Below are 26,831 nucleotides of genomic sequence, written 5' to 3' on the forward strand. Positions count from 1 at the left end.
AGATTTTGGTTTAAGCATAGATAACTTAAAACATTTTAAAATTGTTTCCATTTTTAATTTAAAATGTAAAAGAACCAGAAAGTTCTTTTACATTTTAAAATAACTTTTGAAAGTTCTTCATTGTTTTATTGTTGTGTTAATATAGTAACACTCTAATACTATGGCATTAAATGTTTCTGTGTTTGAGTAAGATCTATTGAGAAATGCACATCAGCAAATAAATACATGCAGTAAATATATAATAGAAAAAAGAATTAGCCTCTGCAGTCAGGGCAAATTTATAACATAAGAAAAAAATACTGAAGCTATTAGAAAGAGCACATGGCGATTGAAAGAAATGTCCAGTGGTAAATTGTAATTTTCTGTTTCTATTCAAGGTGATGTTTGATAAAATGTATCAGATATGCTTTAATATTTCTGCATAAAAAAAACAAATCATTACTTACCAGAGTAATGATAGCTAATTATCCAGATCTGTGTTGGAATAGTGTTAATGGTGCAATGTTCTTAACAGGAGAGGAGGTCCCACATCAACTCTTGCTCAAGGCCCCATACAACCTTGGGCCAGCCCTGAGTGAGTGCGTGATGAAACAACACGTGCTTATAATTGTTTTAATGAACATTTTATGCATGCAGGTAACCTTTCCAACCTTGTGCAGTGTGTTTGTGATGAGAGGAATGGATAAACTTTCTCTGGCCTGCAATCTTACATTCCATGTTTAGAGAGAAGCCCATCACTCTCTCACACACCCTCCCCTCCGCCATCCAATCCTCAGACGAGGACAGAATCGGCGGGGGTCACACGGAAAATAGCCTGATATATATACGCCCAAACAGGGATTTCTTCCTCTGAGTCTCCTCCATTCAGTGCTGCACTCCTTGTGTGCCACCCGGACCGGAAATTGTGAGTGCTTCAGGGGAAAAGGTAGTTGCTTTCTTAACTATAAGCAGAAATGGCTCCCAAGAAGGACCCTAAAGCTCCCGCCAAGAAGGCCGAACCTGCACCTGCACCCGCACCGGCACCGGCACCCGAGCCAGCGCCCGCTCCCGCAGCGGCCCCCGCTATTGACCTGTCTTCCGTCAAGGTACCATGACAATGAACGCATGACCTGATCTGGAGCGGGAAGGATTAGAGTGGGACGCACACGGTTTGGGATCAGCAGCAACTGCGGTTTTCAACTAAGGACTGCATTACATATTAATCTGCAGTGGTTAATAAAACATATTTTATTTGCGACATTGTCATCAATACTTTTGAGTGAAAATATGAAGCATTGTGAGTTATTTCACGGTTAGGCTTATTTTAGTCAAACGATTGATGCAGTCACAATAAGTTTATGAAAAGATCTTGAGAGCAATTTGAGGTTTAGGTTTAAAGGAACATTCTCACAGCTATGAATGGGGATGCAGGGAACAAGCAGAACCATGGATAGCTCACCGCGGTTTTAGACCACGCCCAGCTGTTTCCGGATTGGACTCAAGGTGATGAGTAATGCTTGATAGCAATCCACAGCGTCTCCAAATGTGGACATCTTAATGTGGCTAAAGATGGACTCCCACAGATCAGGTGCAATCACATGGCAAAAAAAAAAAAAAAAAAGTAGGGCAGCTGGGGAAAAAAAAATTGTTTTATGGGAATTAATTTGTGCATGGATGATTTCATTAAAAAGAGCTTTTATGCCATGTATTGCTTTTGAAACTTACACTATTGCTTTTTATTTGGCTTGTAGATTGAATTCAGCGCAGACCAGGTTGATGGTAAGTAAACTTCTGCCCAATTTTGCAGCCACAAGACAGAATATCACATTGTAAACAGTTCATGTTATCAAAAAACTCTCATCTGTCTCAGATTTCAATTGACCTACCAGTAAGTCAATCTGTCACTATCTTCAATCTTTAAAGCTTGACAGATTAGTTAACGGAAGAACTTTTGAATGAAATTAAGCCAAAGCAAACCTGTAGAAGAATCAGCAACCGGTGTTACAATATTTGTGACAAGTGGTCACCCCAATCATTTCTGTGTTTTGCCAATCCACAGAAATATCACATGCCAAGTGAAACTTAAGACTAGCTAAGAAGGAGAATGCTTATATAGGTAGTTAATTATAAAGATTTAATTATCCCTCAAAAACATATATCAACTATTCATCCAATTTGTGCAGCAATTCATTTGAGTAAACACAACAGGTCAACAGGTTTTGTAAGGAAAAATGTAAATAAGTCTCTTTAAAATAAAATGAATAACTTGTGGTGCTAAACATCTGTGTAATAATTGAACTTTAACCTACAGCTGTAGAACAGCAAACAAAAAAATTAAGTTAGTGTCAAATTAAAAAGATTACTAGTTCATAGCACACAAATATAGCACAGAACTAATTAATGACTATTGAACTCTGGTATGCTAAATAAACCTAAGATGTTTCTGTGTCTTGATATTTGCTTCTTTTATTATACCATCTCCAGATCTTTTGAAATGAAACTGTTCAGAAAGAGTACCAGCCACAGGAGGGATAAAGAAATGCTATGACTTTGACAAAAAGAAGCACCTGTGGGCTGCTAGTCAGCAAAGGACTAGACCACTGGGCTGGCTGGATGCTTGTTACACTAAAGTCAGCACTCCCTTCTTTTACTCCGCTCTCACCCACAGAGGGTCTTGCCTTTAAAAGGAGGGGCTCATGTTCTCAGCTATGTATATCAATTCCAAGGTGGTCTTTTAAAAGAGCCCCGCTGTGACAGAAGGAGACAGCTGAGACAGAAATAGTGTGAGGGGTGATGGAGCTCGGCAGCAGTCGGTCCATTCAGCCAGCAACACTGCAGCCTCCTTGGACGTCTTGCACTTGTGCTTTTCCCTTGTCAGTTAGCAGAGTAACTACTTCCACCTGCTGGTAGTTTTGCAACAGCTGCACTTTTTGAGAAATAAAGCGCTGATAAAAACACATTACATTTGAACTGATTTTAAAGCATTTAGAAGCTTCAGAAATGTAACAGCTAGACAGATAATTACATTCTAAACATCACTAAAATGACTTGATAATATGATTGACGAAAAATGTCCAAAATATGACACTTTTACATTAATAAAAAAATGGTTGCAGAAACCGTATAAAATGATTCCTCTCCTACAAATTTCTCCCGTAATTTTTTTTGTCGCTGAGTAGTGTAAAACATTTAGGGGATGGAAATTTTAAGGTGTGTGAGATAAAAAGCTCTGTATAGTAAAATTTGGGTATTAAAAACTCCAAATGCTCCTCCATACATACACAAAATAGCTCATGATTTAAACAAATACACCGGAGCATTTAGGTGATGATATTCTGTTCTCACTGCATTCAACAGACTACAGAGAGGCCTTCGGCTTGTTTGACAGGGTGGGTGACAACAAGGTGGCGTACAACCAGATCGCTGACATCATGCGCGCTCTGGGACAAAACCCCACCAACAAGGAAGTCAGCAAACTGCTGGGAAATCCCACACCTGAAGGTAAGAGAACCATTCACTAACTCAAGTTTTGTGTTTTCATTTCATATTGTTAGTATTATACAAAATCAACTCATTTTTTTTATTTATTTTTTTAGCTTTGCACCATGTTATAATGTTATTCCCTCATCAAAAACATACCTGGAGTGTTGCCTTCATTCTTTGATACATGTTTGAGAAATCCTTTAATCTCGGGTGGCAATCATTCATCTGCAAATTGTCTGGGTGGAGCTAGCTCCGCCTTCGAAACGCAGCTCCTCCTTGGAGCTGCAGTTTCCAAGGTTATGTGCTTCCACCTCACAGAGCACCAGTCCCGCGATTCCTCCCTGAGCTCCTACAGACTAGCCAGTAGCAATTAACAAACACATGATGGAACTGCGCATCAGTGGAGCTAATTATATGAACTACTTCTCAGTGAAAGGCTGGTAAAAATGTTGTTGAAGGGTTAGTAGAGGAGCAATGTTTTTGATGACTTCCTGAAGGCAGAGGAATAGCAGGAGTCAGTCTAAGAGACAGTGGCCCAATTTCAAGACATACAATTATGAAGTCAAATTTCTTTTAAGTCATATTATGAATAAATAGCATATTTACAACAACTGAAGGTAACATAGTTACTTGATTGTGCTATAAGATGGCACAGTTTGTCGTTTTGAAAACAGACTTACAGTCACCATCAACCGTTTATGACATCAGTTCAATCACTGCATTTTGATTGTATTTCTTCAGGACCTCAAATTGCAACAACAGTGTTTTTCAGCAAGCAAATATTCACTTTACTAGCTAAAATAAGTCAAGTAGACATTGTGGTAGTGTTTTGGACATGTCTGAAGTGGTTTTGAAATTATTTTAAATACGAGAACACATATTTTTTAGTAATGATGAAAGCTATGCTGCTCAAAAAAACAAGAAAAATGCAAGAGCATAATCATGAAGCAGATATGAACCTTTTATCACAAGAGGGCGCTGCGGTGTAGTCTACAGTAGGGCCCATATGTTGAAAACATATGCATCAGACCTTCATCATAAGCTTTGTTAACATAAAAAATAACTTAGATTTGCTTTTGAGAAGTACCAGTGATGAAGTTTACTTAAAGCAAAAGTAACTTCTAGGACAATTAATAATGTACTCTTAAGTTACTAGTACCAGAAACATTCATACTAATGTGTTTTGCAAAAAATAAAAGCAGGTTTGTGAAACTCACGGACGCTTGTGAGTTTGTGTGCTGCTGCATTGGAGTTTCTCCACTACAGCAATGGTAGAGGGATGATATCTAGCAGAATAGTCAGCTGTTTGAGGTTTACTAGTGAAATATCTATTGTATTTTTTATTTCTTCTTCCACAGACATGGCCAACAAGAGAGTAGAATTTGAGGGTTTCTTGCCCATGTTTCAGACAATCATCAACAGCCCAAACAAGGCACAATTTGAGGACTATGTTGAGGGTCTGCGTGTCTTTGACAAGGAGGGAAACGGCACAGTCATGGGTGCTGAGCTCCGTATTGTCCTGTCAACACTTGGTAAGTTTGAACTGGGCTCTGGTGATTTATATGGCACTCCACACGCTACTTTATGTGTTTTCAACACTGAATGTGTTCTGTGACCCCTTGCAGGAGAGAAGATGAATGAGACTGAAATTGATGCCCTTATGGCAGGACAGGAGGATGAGAATGGCTGCATCAACTATGAGGGTGAGCCAAAAATTACCCTAACACTATTTCTGCTACTACTACTACTACAGAACTGAGCTACACAATGGAACTATTTTAAACCAGGTGGTTAATCCTTTAGGTGTTGCGTTATTTCTTACTTGGTATCTTCATTTACCAATAGTCAGTCAAAGAGGTGCCAAGACCAAAGCAGCTTTTTGCTGACTTAAAACAAGACCAACAACTCCTCTCTCATAATAGTGTTTTTTGTGAACGTTAGTTTATGAACCTTTAAGCTGTCATAACAACAGCATTACACTGTTGTTTACACTGAAGTCAGTCATTACTTTTTAGATGAGCGGTGGGGTGCAGGACTGCCGCAACTCACCTGTTTCAGCCAGGACTGGCCCAGTAAGAGACCCATTTGGATTGTTCTGCCTTCTGCCACCAGATGGCAACAAATGGGACAAATATTCAGTTTTATCAGTGGAGGCCTCTCTCTGTCACTTATAAGATGAAAGGTTACTGTCTGGTCTATGCAAACGCACACTACACCCTCACATTACTAAAATGAAATAATAGTGCAGCTACACCAAGCAAAAGTCATATGGGTTAAAGCTTTCAGCAATTACTCAGTTGAACATATTTTTGTAGCTTTTGTTAGGAGTTTTTGATTTGCCTTAAAAATGAGATCGACTTAAAGCATATACAGAACAAAAGGAGATTGTTCGAATTAGCTTAGAGCAACAAAAATATCCCCTGTGTACCATTACATTCATGTTTTTCATTATCAGCAGGTTCCATTTACAGTCTGTGTCTTATATACATAGTCTGGTGATGCACCACCTCCCACTTCACCACATAGATAATGTTTGGCTTCTCTGTAAAAGAAATTACCCATAGCAACAGTGTTTTAAGTTTTATGGTTCATAAAATATTGTTTGTATGAGCCTTGATGACATCTTTGGATTGAAGGTGTTTTAAGGAGATTGAAGTCTGCTTTTTCCTGACCTAGCCATTACCTTCAGCCTCTGGAAGTAGTTAATCTACATTTATATTAAATGGAGGTGCCAAGAGAGTTATTTACTGCAGGTAAAATATTAATTTCTTATAACCCATCAGCAAAACCTCACTTCCTTTAAATGTATTTTCAGTCTCCCTCTACTGCTCATAAAATAGAATGCATTCTTATGACATGGCTACCTTAATGTTTGAGACAGCAGGTCATTGAACATTCATTGAAGTCTGATACAGAGTTACTGTGTCTGTGGCGCTTGCTACACCATCACGTGGCATTACTAGTTCATGAACTCATGTCATGTTGCCAGTTTTTGTCTCCTCGTTAATTTTTCTACTCTGTTCTTTCTATATATTGCCCTGGTCTTCATCTGCAGCCTTTGTCAAGCACATCATGTCTGTGTAAGGACCCTGCCACTGCGGTGGTGAACATCGACTAGTGCAGACGACCCCATGGTGTCGCGACATCCACTCGCTGTTTCCTGAATCATCTTGTGGAAGCAGGGGGAACAAAGGACTAAGAGATGTCATTTCCTGAACCCTGTTTTGTTAAATCCTACTTTTTTTCTCTCTCTTTTGTCCAAATGGTGCTTTATTATTATTATTTTTCATTTCTCTCTTCCTCCTCCTGCTACTTGGAAAGCAGTAACGATTGCAGACGAAGTGATTCTTCCTTCATCTTCATTCAGGTCCCGTGGTCTCATTTGGGGTTTTTGTTATTACAGAGGAACGGTGATGGAGGGGGAGGTGGGATACAAATGACCATTTCCTCCCACTCATTGTTTGGCTGGCTGTCTATCTGCCATGTAGGTGACTGGTTTGGCCCAGGACTGGCCATCAAAATCAATCCACCCTTCACTCAATCCATCCCTGAGTCTTAAGTTATTGTATCCTCTGCCATTTCACAATAAACGTTTCATACTCCCATTTTATTCCAGAATATTTGTCTCTATTTTTGTGCAATTTCTAATAATATTCTGCTAGTGAGCTACTCATCAAAGTTTAAGGTGCTGCTTTTAAAAGTCCTGGAGAAATAGATGCACATATTAACTGATTAGCACCTAATTTGAAGTGTGTGTGTATAAGCAAAGTAATGTTTGTATGACACACTTTTTCGGTAAACAAAACTTTTCAGCCTACGGATACCCTTAAAGGTAAGTCTGACCAAAAATGTCTTTTTATATGAATGATTTTTATAGTGCCACAACTTTTTACATCTTCTCAGTTTGAAGCAACATTTGGTAGTCATAGTAAACCTTAGTTCTAGAAGTAAAGTTAAGAAGAACAGAAGAACAACATATGAAGGGGAATCGATGCTTCAAAATGGAATTTTTCTGTTTATAATATATTAAAAAAACACTACGTTTGGGATAAAAACGATGCAGCTCACCCAGAACACTCACTGTGAAACATGATGATGGTAGCATCATGCTGTTGGGATGCTTTTCTTCATCAGGAGGAACAAGATTACAGGTCAAATCTGATGAGAAGATAGATGGAGATAAATATAGTGCATACATCAAATAAATCCTGGTAAACGCTGAAAATAAGAGACTGGAGAAAGTTCAGCCTTCCAGAAAGACAACAATCGTAACTATAGAGCCAGAGCTGAAGCTTAATGTTTTACATCAAAGCATATTAATGGCTCAGCCAAAGTCCAGACTAAAAACCAAATGATAACCTGTGGCAAGACAAAATGTGCAAAACTTTCAAGGGGATTGTTACTTTAGCAAAGCACTGTATAACACAAAAACAAAACATGATCAAACAAGCCAATCAATCAATACAGTGTATTGGGTTATTTATTGCAAATAAATAAACCTCTGCATAATCATCGCTGTGTACTTCTAACTATGTCAACATATTTTTGATCATTTGAAAAGAAAACAAGAAGCGTGTCACTTTTTGTTATTTTTATTGTCATTAATTATCATAATTGGTGTCATATCAACAGGAGAAAAACTGCATACATCTACTTGACCTTTTAAATACATTAAGAGTTGCTGCAGGGTGGAGCAAGAGGTGGGGGAGAGGCACACGGAGATGGGGGATGCAGAATAAACACAGAAGCAAACAAACAGTTGCAGTTGGGGGGCAGTAATTGGGCAGGAAGCGGGTCATACCACAAACAGTGTCTGGAGAAAAAAAAACAACAAAGAAAAATCTAGATCACCCGAACATTTTGTCCAAACAGATATATCAGGAGCTGACCGAGTTCTTTCTCCCAGTGGACATTTGACAAGTATTTTTTTTTTTATTTAAGGCTTTTAAAAAGTTTTTTAACCTTTAACAATTTCATCTCCCTACACATCACAACAAACAATCCAAATACAGCGGCGTCCCTCCATAAAACGGCATGGGATCTGCACCAAATGCATACACACACACACATACACACATACATGCTTTTGCGCGCGCGCACGCACGCACACACACACGCACGCACACGCACACACACACACACGCACACGCACACCCATACACACACCCCTGCACACGTTTTGGAGAAGTGGCAACATCTACCGTAGCATCTATTCTTCAGTGGCTCAGACAGCAATCATCATCGACTTTAAAGATCAACCTTTATTAGTTGCTCCTCAAAGAATTTCCTTCTGGGACAGATATTTGTGGAATGAGCTCCAAGTGTTTTAAGCAGGCGTCTATATAGATCTGCTGAGCAGGTTTAAGTGAGTAAGGCTGTTTGACAAGACGGAGATGCATCCCTCAGCAACACCAAATCAGTCTTGGACATTGTCACCAAGCATTACACTGTAAAACATCTATTAACTACAAAACATGAACTTGTTAATCTTTATCCAATAAATGAGGAAATTATTTACTAAAATGTTTTTTTTTTCTTCAATATAAAAGAGCCTCTTTTCATATTTGATTCATACATGCTTGTCATAACATGATGTGGTTCTTGCATATATGCCATTGTAAAGTAATATCTTATAGCCATATTTTTGTTTCCTTTTAAAATGTGAGACATGTGAATGAGAAAGAGGTTGTATCCTATAGAGATCTCTATATTATTATTTTTAAACAGATCATGTATCGAGTCAACAATGACTCACAGTAAAGATGCTCGTTGTTAGGGGATCTGGCAATCATGCATGTTTGCTGAGCAAGAACAAAAAGGGTGGCATGGTGCACAGGCCATGTCTTTAGTTGCTTAGAGTAGAAAAAAAAAAAAAAGGCTGTCGCTTCTTCGATACACTGATCCAAGACCAGTAAAGCCAGTGATGACAGATATACCACTTAATCAAGAGCAAACGCCCAGTCTAACTATGCAAAACATTGTTCAAAACATAAAGGAATATCCACAAAACAAATCAGAAAAAACACATGTTTAAGGTTAAAAATAGAAGACCAAAACACAGTAGCTTCTAAGTCTAGTCTCTGCTTAGAGTTTAGTGACGGATGTTGCGCGAAAGATGTTAAGGAGACCTCTGTGTGCTGAGCATCAATGGTAACCACTTTGTTTCATGATGGTGAGAGAGGGCAGAAGAGTTCTTAAAGGTGAGGGTGTCTTGGATGCACAGCAGCCGTCTAGAGGTCCAGTGTTCACAAGCCCTGCTTGGCTAAGGCATCACTTACATCCTTGGCCAAGGTTGCTAACTGTGGAGACTCCATTATGTTGAGACTGCCAGAGGACGACAGCTGGCTTTCCTTCTGATGGTGGGGAGAGACGGAGCCTGACAGACCAGGTGACTGGACGATGATCTCAGCTCCGTGGTCAACACGGGCCTTTGCATGCTCACGAAATGTCAGCCTGTGGCTCTCAATCTGTTAAATGCAGAAAATATGTTTTAAAAAATATATACCATGAGAATAAGTTTAAATGACTGCAGGCAGACAGTCTGTCTGTCTTCTCAAATATTTAAAAAAGAAAAAAAAAAAACGAGACTTTGATGTGTGATTAGTCAGTCAAAACAGAATAAGTTTTTGTAGATATTTGACGTCGCAACAAATTCTCTCCCCTTCATTGATGCGTAGAAGCATTTAGCATTTAAACACTCACCATAATGCGACCTCCACCAGGAATATGATGTGCATTCTCCAGTGAACCCACCTTGGCTTGAGCTTTGTCTTTGAAATCCAACTTCACACTCTCTATTCGCACATTACCGCCACCTGAGCATAAGAAGAAGAAAAAGAATTACCCCCTTGCTAAAGTACAGGGGGTTAACCATTGTACTATTTTGTATATGCTTCTGTGCATTTTATCAGGTTTTATGAGATGGTGCGACATAAAATAGCGTATAGCATTAAGTGAAAGAAAAAGGTCACATTCTTTTCAAAATGTTTTGTGTCTTGCATTTGTTTTAAGTTGATTTTTACTTTAGTAGCCTTAAATACACCTACTGCCTTTGTGATCTGATTTGGAAAAAGGACATTATTGTTTTAAAAAAGCAAAAAGGGGATCAAGCACAGACTTTGCCACAAGCCACTTAGATACAAAAAAGACATTTAAGAAGAGGTTCTGTTTAGATGGAACCAAACTTGAGCTTTGAGGCCAACATGCAAAACACTATATGTAGCTGAAAAACTACTGCTGCCACATGGTGACTTATGGTGATGGCAGCTTATATTGTGGAGATAAAGGGACTGACTGTTGATGTTTTATGTAACTCTGTGTCCTTTTGTTTTTGTAGCTATGATGTCTGAGGATTCATTTCCCTTGAGGATATTGATAAAGCTGAAGTGAACTGAACTGGGAGGCTTATCTTGAGGAGGGACATAAACACTGAGCAGGATAGGTGGTATTTAGGTAAGGCCAATTTATTTATATAGCATATTTTCAGCAACAAGGCAATTCAAAGTGCTTTACATGAATTAGAAGGAAATACAAACAATACAACAAACCAAAAGAAAGACAAAAACATATTGGCTCCCCATGTTTAATAAGATTAAGTAGTCTGTAATTTATAAACCAGTAGGAGTTTCTCTCATTCTTGTTCTGGTAAAATTAGATGTTGGTTCTCCATGTTGGGAAAGATTATTAATTCGGTATAAAACTAAATGTTTGTTCTCCGACCACCTATGAAGTAACACAAAGCACACAATGGTCTGATATTAAATGTTTAATGCTAAATGTTGATCTAAGGTAATGAGTAGTACAATACTAGAAAAAGATCTGTTTGAGGTTGAAAAAGACTCTAGTGTGGGGTAGAGATTCACTTTCCAACAAAACTCTGAACACCCAGTCAGACCTACAGTGAACTGGTTTAGATAAAAGCATATTCGTGTCAGAATGGTCTAGTCAAATTCCAGACCTTGATCCAACTGGGAGTCTGGAGCACAACTAGAAAACTGATGTTTACAGACATGTTGCATCCATTTTTAACAGTTTCATGTATTTTAGATTGTTTTTAGATGTATGGATGTTCTGCTAAAGTTCCCCAAAGTAAAAAATAAAGTGGGCAGCTTTAAGGTTTTCAGCATATTGTGCCTGGAACAATTTATAATTTATATTCTTCAACCTCAAACCTTTGGTACATCGAAGGGCTTTAAAAATATGGTAATGTCTTTGGAGTGCACATTGTCTGTGAGTGAGTGTTTTCTGCAAGCAAATAAAAAAATTTAAATGTGTGTTTGTTTTTATTGCTGTCTTGGCCAGGTCTCCCTTGTAAAAGAGGTCTTTGATCTCAGTGGGACTAGCCTGCTTAAGTAAAGGTTAAATAAAAATAACAATAAACTGACCCACCATTGGGAATGAGCCTTAAGGCTGACACTGGGGACAAACCTGCACATAAAGCCTCAAATAATAAAGAGCAGCAAGAATAACTGTGACAAAAAGACGCCAGCAGAGGGAGCTAGAACGGCAACAAACAACTGCTGCAATATTACTTGGAGAGTATCAATGTGACATCTTAAACACACAGAACCAAAACAACAGTCAAAGATGGATGCAAGCTAATTATATACGTGTGTGAGACCTAACCATTCACTACAACTATTAAGTGTTCAACATTCAAGACTATCCAGAGGCTTAGACAGTATCATATGTCCAAGCTACAAAAAAAAAAAAAAAGCACAGCAACCCTTAAAACATTTATCATGTCTTGTAGAGGCCAGAACTGAGACTGTCAATGCTTCTGGATTGAGTCAGCTGAGGTGTGATGCAATGCAGCTCTCAACATCTTGTTTCACACTCATTTTCTAGAAAGAATTAAAGCGCAACTGCAGCAATGTTTGCCAGGGACCCGAAAAACACCTCCTACAGTCCACTGCCTGTGGACAGATCCATCAAGCTGTCAATCCAAATGCAGTTCATGCCTCAGTTCAGCTGCTGTTCCTCCAGCACAACAGGACACTGAAGAGTTCAGCAACCCAGAGTGATTGACGGGTTATTTCGGAGATTTATATAAGCTACAAAACAGCCATTATTTATGCTGAAATGGATTTGTTATTTAGTGTCTGAGAAGCAAGTCAGTCAGAGCAATATTTTCAATTTTCTATATCTATATATAACTGATTGCATAAAACTACTGCAATTACACATCTTACCCTCAGCTAACTGCTGGATATTTTTGCATGTTTTATGTCAGGAATTATTTCCATTCCAACTGAGGTGACTCATTTCTTGCTTAATTTGACCAAATGGCTTTAAACTCTTATCCTAATGACTGAAGTACTAATAACAGAATAATTTTTTTTCCTCTAGTGGTTTGCTCTTATTTTTTATCTAAAATGTTCTGGAATGTCAAAGAGCTTGTGAAGCTTTCTAATAAGATATCCACAGCCATTGTAAGAGAAACAATGGCTGTGGACAAGCCCACAGCATGACAGATCTCCCACTATGTACAATAAACCACATGATAACTTGTCTTTGTTTTGCACTAAACCCATCTCATCAAAAGTCAGTGTTTCAATAAAAAAAAGTCTCCATCCCCTCTAGCACATGGCTCCAAACTTTTACCTTTGTAGCAGTTGGACAGAAAAGGCCTTTTTCCTGGCATGCCTTCCAAAATGGTTGGCATTTTGGAAGGCATGTAGATGGTTGTTATGGAGACCTGGTGAACCCAGATTGCTGCTGTGTGATGCACCTCTTTAAAAGCTGTCTGCCATTCTGCTCAGTGCATCTGGCAGTATGTTAAGTATCCAGCCTCACTAACAGATATGGATTTATATATCATGCTATTTTTAAAGGTGAATAATAGCTGTAAAACATGTTTTAGTGGTAAATATCGTGGATGTCAAATTTTGTGAATTTTGCTGTAAAATTTTATGAATTTTACAGCAAAAGATAATACTGCTGCAGTGGAAGATCAATTCAAAGCTTTTCACTCGTGTTTCCAACAGGTGTGGATGGGGCTGCATACCAGTGAATAAGGCTTCCTAAAACACCCACAGCTGCTGTCATTCACATCACCCCTGACTCCCTTTGTATCACCAACTATGTATGGAGCTCTATACCTGGTCGATGATGAATGTTGTCGAGAGAACCACATTTGGAGGTCACATGGCTCAGGTCAATCTTCTTGTTCTGTATTTGTACCTGGAAAAGACAAAGTTGAGAAATACCAAAGTCAACATTTTGAGAGTCTAAATCATGTTAAAAAAAATACCAAATTTCTCTGAGTTACAGCAGATTGCGTGCTGTAAGATATGCAATTCCGCCGTGCATCTTCTTCATAAAGAAAATAATTCAACCTCAACCCAAAAGGCCTCAAATTTGGGGGTAATAGCATTGGCTCCAAGAGACGCTGGAGATCAAAGTTAAACCTGCTTAAAATGAGGTGTTGAATTTTGTTGGTAATTCTCTAGTACATTTATGTCCAATAATATTTATTTCCTTGACAACTCTTACATTTAATGTTTTCTGTGCCCAGATCTTTTTTTCTTATGAAAATAGTAGACACCTTCTTGAATAGACAAACAAATAGGTTAAAAACGTCTTTTGAAGAAGAATATAAAAATGTGTTTTGATTTACATCAATAGGAAGATTCCTGTAGAAAATCATCCTCATGTTCAGCTCTCTCCAAAGATTCTGTATCAGATTCAAATCAGGACTACTGTAGTTCTACTTCTACACTATGAGACAGCAAACAGAAAGGAGTAATAAAGCTCTAAGGCACAGCAAAATGAGTAAGGAGAGAAACAACACAGGCTGAAATGAATCACTGCAACATGTAAGGTCACCGACATAGTTAATGTTTTTCAATGATTATTCTGGAAAACAGAAGCTTTGTTATGAACACGTGAATAGAAGTCAGACGATGAACAATGAAGGTAATGAGATGCAGACTACGTAGTACAGCTGTTGGAGCTTCTGCACCTACATGGATAATAATGTTGGTTTGAAAAGTTGTGGTGTCGGTGAATCATAAAGAAGCTTCACTGGTATGAAAACAAATAACATGAACACAAAGTTAAAAATAATGTGTTGTGCTTTGTGTAAGTATTGAATTAGATCATCAAGTATTTCAATCCTTTGACAAACCATTCAACTCTTCCTGTTGGGTTGTGATATGAAAGGCAACTCCAAATCTTTATGTATTTAAAAAAAACTTTCTGTGAGGACAATAAACAGCAGTTCTACATCCATGAAGTCTCTCAAACTCTTGCATCACTTTCTTCAGACATTAGCAGATAATCTGCAAAAACTTTAAAAAGTATATTTTTGGTATAAAAGTACCAAAGAAATTCTTGAACCATGTTCCCCTTGTTGCAAATAAAATATATTACTTTTGTTGTGCCATCTTTGATCTTTCTATAGAATATAGAAAATTCCACATATTACATTGTAGGAATTGGATCAGATTTCTGGAACATTTCCCTTTGTTACTTTATTATTGTTTAATTTTTAATAAAATCAGCAATTTTTTGATTTTCTATGTATTCTTCCAAATGAGTAATAACGTAAGTCAAAGTCGTAGGCATTAAGAAGAAGCAAAAGAAAATCACCAACTGAGTCTGTTTAGAAAATATTCCAGACAACACTCAATTGAGCACAAAACGGTTCTATGAACAGCTATTGACTGCTTTGCCAAGGGCACCAGTACATTTTTGTAATTGTTGTTTAAGCACAGCTGTTTGCCAAGGTACATTGGTAATTTCATGCTGAATGCTTGAATTCATTAAACAAAAATAGGTTTAATGTAAACAGACCTAGTCCAGGGCTATACAGTCAGAGAAACTTTTAATTGTTTCATCGTTATGAGGCTTGTGTTATGGTGCAATGATAATATGGATCAGTCAAATCAAAAACCACAGATGGAGCAGACGTCGTACCTGCTCCTTCAGATGGCTGCAATTAGACTCAATCAACTGTTTCATGAAATATTCTACATATTGCAGATAAAGGTCAGTGGGGAAGGTCTGAAGGTCAGTGGGGAAGGTCTTAAATCATTGGAATATAATCTAGTCGAAAACCTTTACATTTGTTGAGAGAGATTTTTAACTGTACGTCAAAACAGGAACTCAAACAAAACTATAATATGTTGTGGTGTTGAACGCTTTTGGAATGTCTTTCAAATGCTTAAATCTTTCATATCTAATGGCGATCGCATAAAATGGCAATCACTTTTCATGATAAACATGTATAAAAAGGTTTGAAATAGATACATATTTTAAATCTGCTGGCATAACCCTAACAATGAAGGAATCTTTATTTTAAGTGAATTTATTCAGTAGAGAAAAATAAAATTAGATATTTGTTTGCAGCAAATCTCAAGTAGAATAATATATACCCCTGTTTCAATTTTTTTTCACAACACTCATTTGCTAATTAGAATTGACAGTATTTTTTGATAATTTCTTCTTATTTTTGTTCCTTTTGTTCAACATTTCACAAGGTTGGAGCACACAAAGAGAAAAATCTTTGACCTCCCTCTTCTACGCAGGCTCTTTTGATAATCCTAGAGTCCTGGATCCAATGTCCAAAGTTAGCAACATTTATTTTACGGTTTTATTTTAAAAAAAAAACAAAAAAACATTTTCACCTGGTGCTAGAAAACATATTACTAAAGTGGCGGTACTTTTCAGAAAAGTACAAGAATTTGAACGTTTAAACCTTTAAAAATAAAATTAGCAAAAGCAAATCAAAATTACAGAAAAACAAGTTTCCATAAAAAAGCATGTTGGCAAATATCTTCGTAGCTCAGTGAATGAACAACACACAGAACAACAAGTTGAAAAGGGAAGCAGTAAGACTGCAAAAGGCACAGCACAACACACCACAAAATGCACTGATAATGTAACACTGAGAATGGTTTGCAGGACAAGACTCACGTTTCCACCTCCTGCTGAGTGGCCCCGCCTGTCCAAGGACCCACACCTAGACTGAACATGGCTATAGTTCAGTTTTACACTGGGGATGAGGACCTGCAGGGGCGGAGGCGAGCAATGAAGTGGGAAAATACTTTGACCCTTTAACAAATCTTGTAAACAGTTTCTATCAACTAGTCACTTAATTGTCCAGAGATTTTTGAACAATAGTCCTGGCTCTCACAGTTCCTCTGCAGCCTTGGACAAGCATACTTTAGGAAACACATCTACAGTAGGGCAGAACAAAAGACACCATTCTAACCTTGGAATGAGCTGATCAATTAATAAAGTGAACAATTAAAAAACACAAAACTCAGACAAATAGGCTGCATGACTGAAGCCCTGACCCGATACATACACTGAAGGCTTTATATACCAATGGGAGTGGGAGGCATAAACTGTAATCCAATACTTCTGATTTTAATCTGCAGCTTTCTTAACTTGACGGTGGCAGAAAGGGACGATCTTCAGAGGGGCCTTGAGGTAAAAATAGAGGCAAATTACAGCCACCTTAAATTGGGACCTCAGTTTAAGGTGCATGCAAGGGTGAAAAATATGTGAGTGTACTATGACAATTAATGACTCGCAGCAGCTGCAAAGAAAGAGAAAGCAGGAGAGAGATGCTGACACAGTCAACTCAATAGCGCAAATTAATAATAAAAATAGCGACATGTCATGCAGCAATTGGAAGGGAAATAAAAAAGCCATTCAATTGTGCAAACATATTTTTAGGTGGTTTCTGCAGGAAAGGACCTGTTGACAGAACAACAGGCATTTGGCCTTAAGCTTTTTGGGTTTTTGTTACTAAAAGATGGTTAAATTCCAAGATGACTATCCGAAAGACTCATGTTATTCTATAACCATCCATTATGCTGTAAATAAAATTAAAACCTGTATATTTATTTAAAACAAAGGTAAATGAATTAAACAAATTTTAAAAAGTGAAAGCAGATAATAAGTTTGTGGTCAGGTGATGGTTTATGGGCTATCAAAGTCTATCCTGACAAATAGCTTAAAAATGTTTTTGCATCTCCATTTTACAAATAAAAAATATATATACATATATATTAAAAAAATTATTAAAAAGCAAATGTACACTTAGCACAGAACATAGAAAATCTATTTATGTAGACTTTTCCATATTGCAACTATGCATCTTATAGCATTTAGAAGCCTGTTTACTTTCCCTTAAAATGATTCCCATTTGTAAGTAAGACATTTGCATGAGGAGAAGCTGAAAGCTTTTCAAGGTCAAAATAACAATACTCAATCCACCAATGCTTTTTCCCTACAAGTGTGGGATAATGTAAGCGATATTCCTAAATGATGGGACAAATTAGATGTCATAATTTTTCAAAGATTAATTATTCGTTTAATATTTTCTTTTGAATATTTAAGAAAACTTGGAACAAGAGGAATAATGATGATGATAATCACTTGGACAGAAAATGTCCTTCAGTTATGGAGGGAAAAATTAACAGGCTTTCCAAAATATATTTTTTCTTTCATTTTACCTAACATGAAAAAATGTTTTATGAGACAAAATGTTTTAGTGGTAAGAGCAGACTAAGAACTTTAAAGCATAAAGAAACGGACACCAAAGTTCATAAATCAAATACAGGCATTTTCTTGTAGCTTCCCTTTCTCTTCCTGTGCCTGATAACCTGTGAGTTATGCTAAAAAATATTTAAAACTTTACTACCTTTCTGAATTATGATTTTTATACCTCAACTGTTGTAAAAGGTATAACTTCTTTAACTGAAAACTATAAACAAGGGCTATGTGAGATGCTTAGTTTTAGTATTGGTTTTACAAAATAACCCTACTTTAATCTTCTCCGTAGCTTTACTGCTGACCTGTCACATGTGTTCTGTGGTTCAGCGGTCCTCTTCATCCTTATTTACTTACTTATATTCTAAAACCATGCTCTCAAACAAACAAAACAATGGTTGAAAGGAGTTTAGTACAAATACTTTCTAAATATTTCTAATTTTTCATTTAAAAAAAAGACATACCCTTTGTCCACTTTTCAGTTATCCACTATATGTTCCAGCTGCAATACTTTTGCAAGATTCTGTCTAGCTAAATATTTTCGTGAGTGCTCATGAAGCCCTCTGGGAGGATGTCACCCTGGGTTGTGAGCCACATCCCCCATATCTCATCCTGCCACTGGTATTGGCTGCTCACTTCTTATCTGTCAGCTGTAATATAAAAAGCCGTTAACCCTCATGCGCAGACAGATTTAAGTTATTTTTAATTAAATGTCAGCTTTGTAAACTGACATGTTTTTGCTGGAACCTGATTGGACTAAATTCTGTTTGCCTGAGTATTTTGGTATGAAAGAAAAAAAAAGTGATGAGATTTTTTCTGATATTTAGCGTTTATGACACTGCTTTACAGTTGTGAAACCAAAAGCTAACAGAGCGTAGAGGAAAAGCAAATCCTACTCACCACAAAACTTGACCAATTTTATACAAAGAAGCACCAACTACAGTCAAGGGAATTAGTCCTTGACTAACTACAGTTAGCTAGCTGTAAAGGTACATACAGCTGAAACCAGAAGTTTACATACATTAAGTCAAAAGACATGTTTATCAACTGTCTGAAGTTAAATCTGACAAAACATCTCCTGTAAATTATTTCTGTTAAATGTCACACAAATGGGAGAATCTGTCAGGCATTGAATTTTATCAGCAAAAAGTGATTAAGTTCAGCTTATTGATTACAATCTGAATTTCCTGATGAATACAGAGACATATTCGTTGCTTACAAGAAAAAAGAGAATGTCAGAACGAACAAAAACTGTTGCTGAAACTGTTTAAATTCTTGACCACAGATCAAAATGTTTTTTAATGTGCAAGGGAGAATCTGCTTTTGATTTTGTTTTCATTTGATCTGCAGCAACAAATACATTTAGTTTATGTAAAATAACATTTACTCTTGAGTAAACAACTCTACTGGATAGTGTGATGCAACTATCAGTGAGGATATGTAACAGCAGAGGATATGTAACCAGCCGCTGTGTGACCTGAACTTATGTGTCACAAACAAACAAACAAACAAACAAACAAACAAACAAACAAACAAACAAACAAACAAACAAACAAACAAACAAACAAACAAACAAACAAACAAACAAACAAACAAACAAACAGTAATGGTAAAGAAGTGCAGCACTGACTTCCAGCAGTAAATGTACAAAATCCCCGTTTGGCCATCAAAAGAATATGTAGGCAATCACAAAAAACTGAAACTATAAAAGTACATGAATCTTAAGCTATCTTTCAAGCTTAGATTCTCTGCGTAGAGGAGCAGATTAAATGTTACCTTTGCTAAATGACAGTGTGCATCTCTAAATAGGTTGACAATCTGAAGTTTTCTCCTGGTTCTGATAAAATTAAAAAAAAAAAAACACAAATGAGCTACCAAAAGATGACGTCCTTTAGTAATAAGACAGGGAACACACAAAATGAATGGCCTTGTGTTCAAACCAGCAAAAATAATTTTAATGAAAACAGGAGAAACTTTTTTTTAAATCACAATATTTCTTTTCAAGTGCAAATGAGCCCATTAGTAATATGCTGTTCTCACCAAGTTTGGACACAACTGCTTGTGTTAATTTTGAAATATGCATCATAAAAAAAACACAAGCTAAGAAATGTGATCTGTGCATTGGATGAAAAATGCACAAAAAATTCACTTCCACATCCACAGGATTACTTCTGAAACTCCTCCGGTTTGGAACGGATGAAGTAAATAACTGTTAGCAGTAGGAACAAGAACCATGTCACAAATCATAACCAATCACGCCATCTTGGACAGAGAAACATGCACGCAATGGAAAACAAAGCATCCATTTTTTTCAGGCCATCGTTTGGAACATGATTCCTCCATACTTTGTAGTTGACCACACTAAGCAGCTCAGAGATCTGTAAAAGTCATAAACACATCAGGCAAAAGCCTAGACTCCTAATCGGGTCATCAGTGCAGCCTTGTATAAGCTGATGGCTACGGACACACACTGCTGTTTTCATCCCTTTGCTTGATGCTGCAGCACTGCTGTTTTTGTTGCAGGGTGAAACCTAGACAAGACAAAAAATCTCGACAATACTAGGGAGGGAGGTGTATATACTCAAATGCACAGTCTCCCTTGGATCAGAAAAGATCATTTGAATATATATGTTGATGCTGTCCTTACAAACAAAGTCTGGTGGAAACCCTCAGAAAACAATCTCCAGTGTGATGTCAAAGATTTCTGTGTACTAAAATCGGGAGTGTCTGACGTGCTAATTTAGGGAAAGGCCAAAAATAATGAAAGAAACATTAACATGCTTGAAACACAGTGATGAGATGAGTTCATCTCAGTGACAGCTCAACATTTTTTTTCAGTGAAGTGAAACACACCTAATAAACTGTCAAAGTCAACTAGTTTTTCTAAAAACCTAATCCATCACAAAGACAACAAAACAACACCAAGTGTGGACACAATTTAGAAAAGAGACTTTAGGATACATACAGGACAAAAAAGGTGAGAATTTGTTAGAAAAACACAATTTGCAAAGCACTACTGTCACTTCTACATATTGCCATTTGCTCAGACCATTTTTGTGATGCGGGCAGCTGTGTATGAAACTCTTTAGAATGAACTCAGTTATGAGACCTACTTTCATATACATGAAAAAATGTTGATCCAAATTCCTTCGCTACAAAAACTTTTGTTTTTGTAGCGAAGGAATTCCGCTACAAGTTGCTTTTATATGAAAGCAACTTAAGCCCATAGTTTTGTCTTAATGAGTCTGTATTAAAATAATAAATCAATGATGACATAAAAGAAGATACAAGGAAAACAAAACTAAGTAAGGAGATGCATGAATGAAGGAAACAACACAAATGGCTTCAGGTGTTGAGGGTGAAATTGGAAGACATGACATGTCACCTGTCCTCCTTTTGGCTGGTATTTGATATTCTCTGTTGACCCAATCTTGGACTTGACATTCTTGAAGTCGGGCAGCGGCTGGTTGATGATGCGCAGCTGCTTGGGAGTGGTTGCGGGTGACTTTGGTGGGGTGCGAACCACCGCCACTTTCCTCTCCTGGGAAATCAAACTGAGGGAGCGCGGGGTCCCGGGGGTTCTTGAAGATGACGAGTAGCTGGGAGGGGTTCCTGGGGTGATGGCTGTGGAGCCCGGGGTCCGAGGGGTAGAGTGCCCACTGCGAGCTGAACGGGAGCGTACCGATTCTGTAACTACATGGTTGAAACAAATGATGACAGGAGAACTTCAGGGATGAGTTGTAATCCTAAATTTTGCAGTTGTAATATCCAAACATGAATACAACTCATTTCAAGTCATTTGGATTATTACATTGAAAAAAAAAAGAGAAACATTTCACATTACATTTGAAATTCTGCATCACCTGTCATGCTTGGGGCTCGTCCTATCCTATGCTCTGCTCTCATTTCAGTGCGAAATGCTGTAAAAAGGGAAATTAAATGAAAATTAAAACATGCACCTAAACATGAATAAATTCAGGGTAGGTCATGTTTTAAAAGACTTAGTTGCTCTTGATGGTTCTTTGTTTTATATAGTGTGTGTTGATTGGGATGAAGGGTACATTCATTTTTCTATCATGGTCAGTGTTTGTCACATTTAATTGTTACTACATTTAAAAGAAAGATTAGAAAAATAAATCTATATGTTATCCCCTTGGAAAGAGAAATCTGAACTGGGTAAATAATGCAACAAGAAAAAGAGACTAATCTGTACATAACAGATATACCCAACATCAACAACTCTCATTGTTAAATTTTTCAAATAAATACTGACAATATTTGTTACCTTTTCAGAAAATGCTTTCAACTGAGCAATATTGATATAAAAACAAAGATTTCTGCCTCTGATCCTGACAACTGTTAGGAGCCTGATGCCTCTGTGAAGTGAAGTGATCAGCCTACATGTGGGTCTGCGGGGAGCAGTCGATCCAGAGCTGGTGATGGAGGTAGAACTCTCCTCGTGTTCGTGGTAGCCACGGCGACCCAGGATAGAGGCATGACGTGGTGCAGATGATCTTTTTACTGGACTCCGTGACCCACCATCCTAATGGGGAAAAAAAAAAAAAAATGAAATAAAAAATCTCATTAGTGCAGCGCAGTAACATCAGCTTAAATAGTATCATGTGATTGTTGACTTCTTGTAATTACATAACATTTCTGCACATTCACAATTTGTGGAGCTAGCCTGCCAAACAACTGTCCACCCATCTCAACTGTAAGACTGTGATTCTGATGAACTCTGTGGTCTAATGAGGCTGGACATCTAGATGGGAATCATTGTAACAAATGGTGAGCATGACACTAAAATGGAACAACGATGTGACCCAGTATGCAAATATAAACAACACAGTGACAAAGGAGTTATGAGAATGACAGCAGTTTAAAGTGAACAGTTATCACGCTTGATATCATGAGTCTTTATCAAAATCACTGATAAAAATGGTTTTATCAGTGAATATCTCACTGATAATTGAGATCATTTAAATTTGGTGATTTTCTGTTAACATAGTGTAATGAATGGAAATAGGAACAGTGAGAAAAAAATAATTATAGGCCTTAAACTTTAACATTAGCAGCTCAAAAGATTGTATGTGATTAATCCACACAAAGTACTGTATATTCATGAATTGGAAAGAGTAAATACTTTCATACAGTCAATACTTTCTGCAATAACAGGTGTTATTTTTTGGTTAATGTCACTTGAAAATATAAATGTCCTTCCTATATAAATACCTTGAACTTAGACAGATTAAATGAATAGCATCTTTGAACATCACTTTCAAATTCTTTTCACAGATTCTAGCTTGTATTTGGACTCGGATTAAGCCACTCTACTAAATAGGCTATGAAATAACCCATTCCATTGTAGCTCTGGTATTATGCTTAAAGCTCTCCCATACTTTAAATAAAATATGGAAATAAATTCTCATTGATGTAGTTGCATGATTAATATCTTGCTCGCAGGGAGGCGTTCTGCTACCGTTCTCGACACCAGACACAGCAGGTCAAACTAATTCGCACAGAGCTCTGCAAGTTGTGTTGTCTGATTGGGAAAATGTTTGTACGACCATTTTATGTGTAAATGCACTCAAACAGGAATGTACGGTATTTTTCTTCAACTAGTCTTCTTCCACTAGGTGACACAGGTGACATCAGTACTTCTGAGGAGCATTCATCAGATGCATTACATTTGTACGATTATTTAAAAAAATATGTATACAAAGGTGTCGATCAACAAACATAAAAAAGGTGGAGCATAGAACATCATGTTCAGCTTTGGCAACAGTAACCGGTCACACATTAATAGATGCATTAGAAGACATTTACAGTATGCTGAAAATGACATGACATTTAAGGAATGCAGAAATGGTGTTATTTTAGACACAATAACTGTCATTAGCATGGTGGAGGAGGAAAATGGAGTCACGACCACGCCAGCCGATGGGGAAATGTCACAGGGTGACTCTCCACCCACTCGGTATAATAAACACTCCAAATGGGTCTGTCTTCACTATCTGTGCAAAAAGAACCAGTAATCTAACAGCTTATAGTCCTGTATGGAAAGCCAGCACTGTCACTGTTTTTTTAAATTACAAGAGAAAAATATTGTTTGTGTTATTCTTCTGTCAGTTGATGTAATTCAGCTATTATGCGTCAACGTTTGAGGTATTTTTGATAGTTATATCAAGCTATATTCTCTTTTTAAGCTACAATACAAGGCATTTATATCTTGAAAATATTTAATTCTCCAATTTAAGAAGAGATTTTTGGAGTGTTTCTAGATTCATGGAAGATAAGAAGGCTTGCAACCATGTGTTTTACATTGCGATATTTGCCTACAAATAATGGGAAGACAAAACTTGTGATACAATTATCTTATTATCATTACATCAAAATTATTGTTTTAGCCTGTGAACTTGTTTGCTGGCAAAGGCAAGAATGTGATTCTGATTGCATGACTTATTTTTAGGACCCTGATCTCAAGCATCTCTGTCTATTAAGACATGTTCTGTTATGCACTGATTTGTAGTTGCTATGCTTTTCCAATTTTTTTTGTTACTCCTCTAACTGGCTTTGATGGAAAATGTTACATCAGAGGTGACTTTGCTTTTTATACTTACTGATGCTCTGTCTCGCGACTGTCTGGCAACACTAAGAGGGTGGCGACTGTCTGAAAGGCCTTCTGAAACACAGAAATGAGGGAAAATTAGGCAGGACATACAGTATCTAATCTAAATACAATTAATCTAAAGTAGAAGTACTTAAAATGGTCTACATTGCCAATTAAATAGCTTGTAATACACATTTATACTTGAATTGTATGTCTTAGATTGGAGAAAAACAGGTGACTTGAACAAGGATCAACTTGTGGTGAGAGGATCTCCAAAACTACGGCTCATTTAATGGTGTTCCTGTCTGCATTAGTAAGACAGGAACACCATTCTGTCCTATTGCGTCCCATATTGCTGGTATTGAAAGTTGTACAAGAGAGGAATACTGGTGGATGTCCTGGGGTGTGTGTGTCACTAATCTGGGGAACACATAGCACCAATGTGCACTATAGGAAGAAGGCAAGATCTTGCATGTGTTATAAGCTATAAGTAAAAACACGTATGGCTTCATAGGCTATGAGTCAAATGTGCAATGGGAGTAGGTTGCTGCTCCTTTGAGAGCGTTGTTCTTCAAAGACTTGGCATTAAATCATACAGAGTGAAGGATTTCTATAATCTAATTGGGGCAATGCAGCAGAAAGCTGAGCTTTTATCATTGGTGACACAGTATTCAGTCCATCAGGGGAAAATTAGGTGCAAACTGCCTCTGGGACAGAACAGCATCAGAGACTGCTTACGGAACAAAACATAGATTAGTAGCTTAGAAGGAATCATACATTTGAAAGTGGAAAAGAGTTTATAGTATGGTTTAAAAACTGTAACAACTTCAGTATTTGCCGACCAATTATAATGAAAATGTATGACTATGAAGGACAGATCATTAATAGTTCAAACCAAGTGCAAAAGTTAAGTGGGAAACTAAAGTGACAACAGCACAAAAGCTGAATAAATTAATGTACAAAGGGCCATAACTTTTCTTTAAATGAAAACAGATGAAACATTTCTTTCAATCTGTTTAATTTTGATTACATAAACAGAAAAACACAAAACCAAACAAGTAATTGTAATCAATAAAACAAAAATGAATACCTTATGTAAGAGTACTCTGACATGGCATGACTGAGATGATGGGAACTGCTGTTCTGGTAAATGCTAAGGAAACTGCCTGACAGAACAAGCCCATGTTTCACCTGTTGGTCTCCTTCTTGGGCAGGAGTGATGCTGGATCGGCCTCGTGTGACGGACTGCTGGCTTCATGGCGCTCCGCTTGGACGGAGACAGAGTCTGAGTCTCCACTTTTCTGTTGAACTCAGTCTTCTTTATGATGGCTGCAAAATTCAAAGAAACAAAGCAAGTGACTAAAAACACTGAAAGCCTTTGACGGGGGACATCATCACACTTGGGTGCCTTTCTGCTGTTTGATTGAGAATGTTTATTTCTTATGACTTTCTACATATTTCTTAATTGCGGTCCTGGAAGTTCATATAGCTGTTTCGAAAAACATGCCTGGAAAAAATTAAAAAGAGAATATTTGTAAAAAAAAATAAATATTGATATTTGTCCTTTGATACAGAAAACCTTTTCTTTATTTTTGTTTGTTTTTCTCCAAGCGTCCCATATTGCTGGTATTAGCATTTGTTGATTATAGTATAGGACATGAAAACACTCATTTTTCACAATGCAATTTATTGGGGTAAAAACTAGAGGTGTGCCGGTCGATCGGTCACCGATCATAATCGGGCCGATTTCCGTGAAAAAGTGCATGATCAGTGATCGGCGATCATTGGCTCTTGTTGCCGATACCGATCACCTGCTTCTCATTTCGTAGCCTGCCTGTGGAGCTGGTTTCCTCTTTCCTTCACACTGCGCAGCAACAAATCCTAAGCGATGTTGCGTGTTGCGGCGGAAAATTGAAGCACGTCAAAATGCATCAACACAACGAAGCTAATACGACATAAAAACAATGCCATACTTGACGGAGTTCGGCTACATGGAGGCTCACTGCAGTAAAAAAGACATATGGAGGATCAGATGGCAGGTAAAGCAGCGCACAGCTACAAACACTCACCCGGATTAGCATGACGGTCAGAAAGCTAAACAAATAACCCGGAAAATTATCTAAGTCTTCGAGCTGCGATGTAAGACGCTGGTTCTGCTCTCGCTGTTGAACCGCTGCTATGTGCTACAGGTAGTAATATTTCACAGATGGAGCGCCGCTTCTGCTCCACCTGGTAGTGACTCTCACACCAAACC

At 37.5% G+C, this 26,831-nt stretch overlaps 2 protein-coding genes across 7 annotated transcripts in view; one reads left to right on the forward strand and one right to left on the reverse strand.

Annotated features, from left to right (window-relative positions):
• The first annotated feature begins 838 nt into the window (after positions 1-838).
• Positions 839-7,072, forward strand: myl1 (myosin, light chain 1, alkali; skeletal, fast). The gene is made up of 6 exons (XM_008403813.3): positions 839-1,085; positions 1,731-1,758; positions 3,337-3,480; positions 4,821-4,994; positions 5,088-5,165; positions 6,518-7,072. The coding sequence occupies exons 1-6, from the start codon at positions 954-956 to the stop codon at positions 6,544-6,546; spliced, it is 585 nt and encodes a 194-aa protein (XP_008402035.1). The 5' UTR covers positions 839-953; the 3' UTR covers positions 6,547-7,072.
• A 966-nt stretch (positions 7,073-8,038) lies between these two features.
• Positions 8,039-26,831, reverse strand: part of map2 (microtubule-associated protein 2) — an 84,425-nt gene continuing 65,632 nt past the window's right edge. For 4 of the 6 annotated variants that reach the window (XM_081604459.1, XM_081604462.1, XM_081604445.1 and 1 more), the window contains 9 exons: positions 25,769-25,906; positions 24,588-24,649; positions 22,369-22,510; positions 21,831-21,887; positions 21,353-21,660; positions 16,381-16,473; positions 13,563-13,644; positions 10,165-10,277; positions 8,039-9,929 (listed from right to left, as the gene is read on the reverse strand). In XM_081604459.1, the coding sequence (XP_081460585.1) occupies positions 9,708-9,929; positions 10,165-10,277; positions 13,563-13,644; positions 16,381-16,473; positions 21,353-21,660; positions 21,831-21,887; positions 22,369-22,510; positions 24,588-24,649; positions 25,769-25,906 (1,217 nt within the window). In that variant the 3' untranslated portion in view covers positions 8,039-9,707. The remainder of the gene's footprint in view (positions 9,930-10,164; positions 10,278-13,562; positions 13,645-16,380; positions 16,474-21,352; positions 21,661-21,830; positions 21,888-22,368; positions 22,511-24,587; positions 24,650-25,768; positions 25,907-26,831) is intronic. The other 2 variants (XM_081604453.1, XM_081604456.1) reach the window with 2 other exon arrangements.

The sequence above is a fragment of the Poecilia reticulata genome, chromosome 2 (assembly GCF_904066995.2).
Source record: "Poecilia reticulata chromosome 2, P_reticulata-male-v2, whole genome shotgun sequence".
In the NCBI taxonomy this organism is placed as follows: domain Eukaryota; kingdom Metazoa; phylum Chordata; class Actinopteri; order Cyprinodontiformes; family Poeciliidae; genus Poecilia; species Poecilia reticulata.

Bases quoted from the DNA above. Each gene is read 5' to 3' on its own strand.
- myl1 (XM_008403813.3), top strand. From the start codon at position 954: ATGGCTCCCAAGAAGGACCCTAAAGCTCCCGCCAAGAAGGCCGAACCT. The intron at 3,481-4,820 runs GTAAGAGAACCA...CTTCTTCCACAG, and splicing joins GGGAAATCCCACACCTGAAG to ACATGGCCAACAAGAGAGTA. The intron at 4,995-5,087 runs GTAAGTTTGAAC...GACCCCTTGCAG, and splicing joins TATTGTCCTGTCAACACTTG to GAGAGAAGATGAATGAGACT.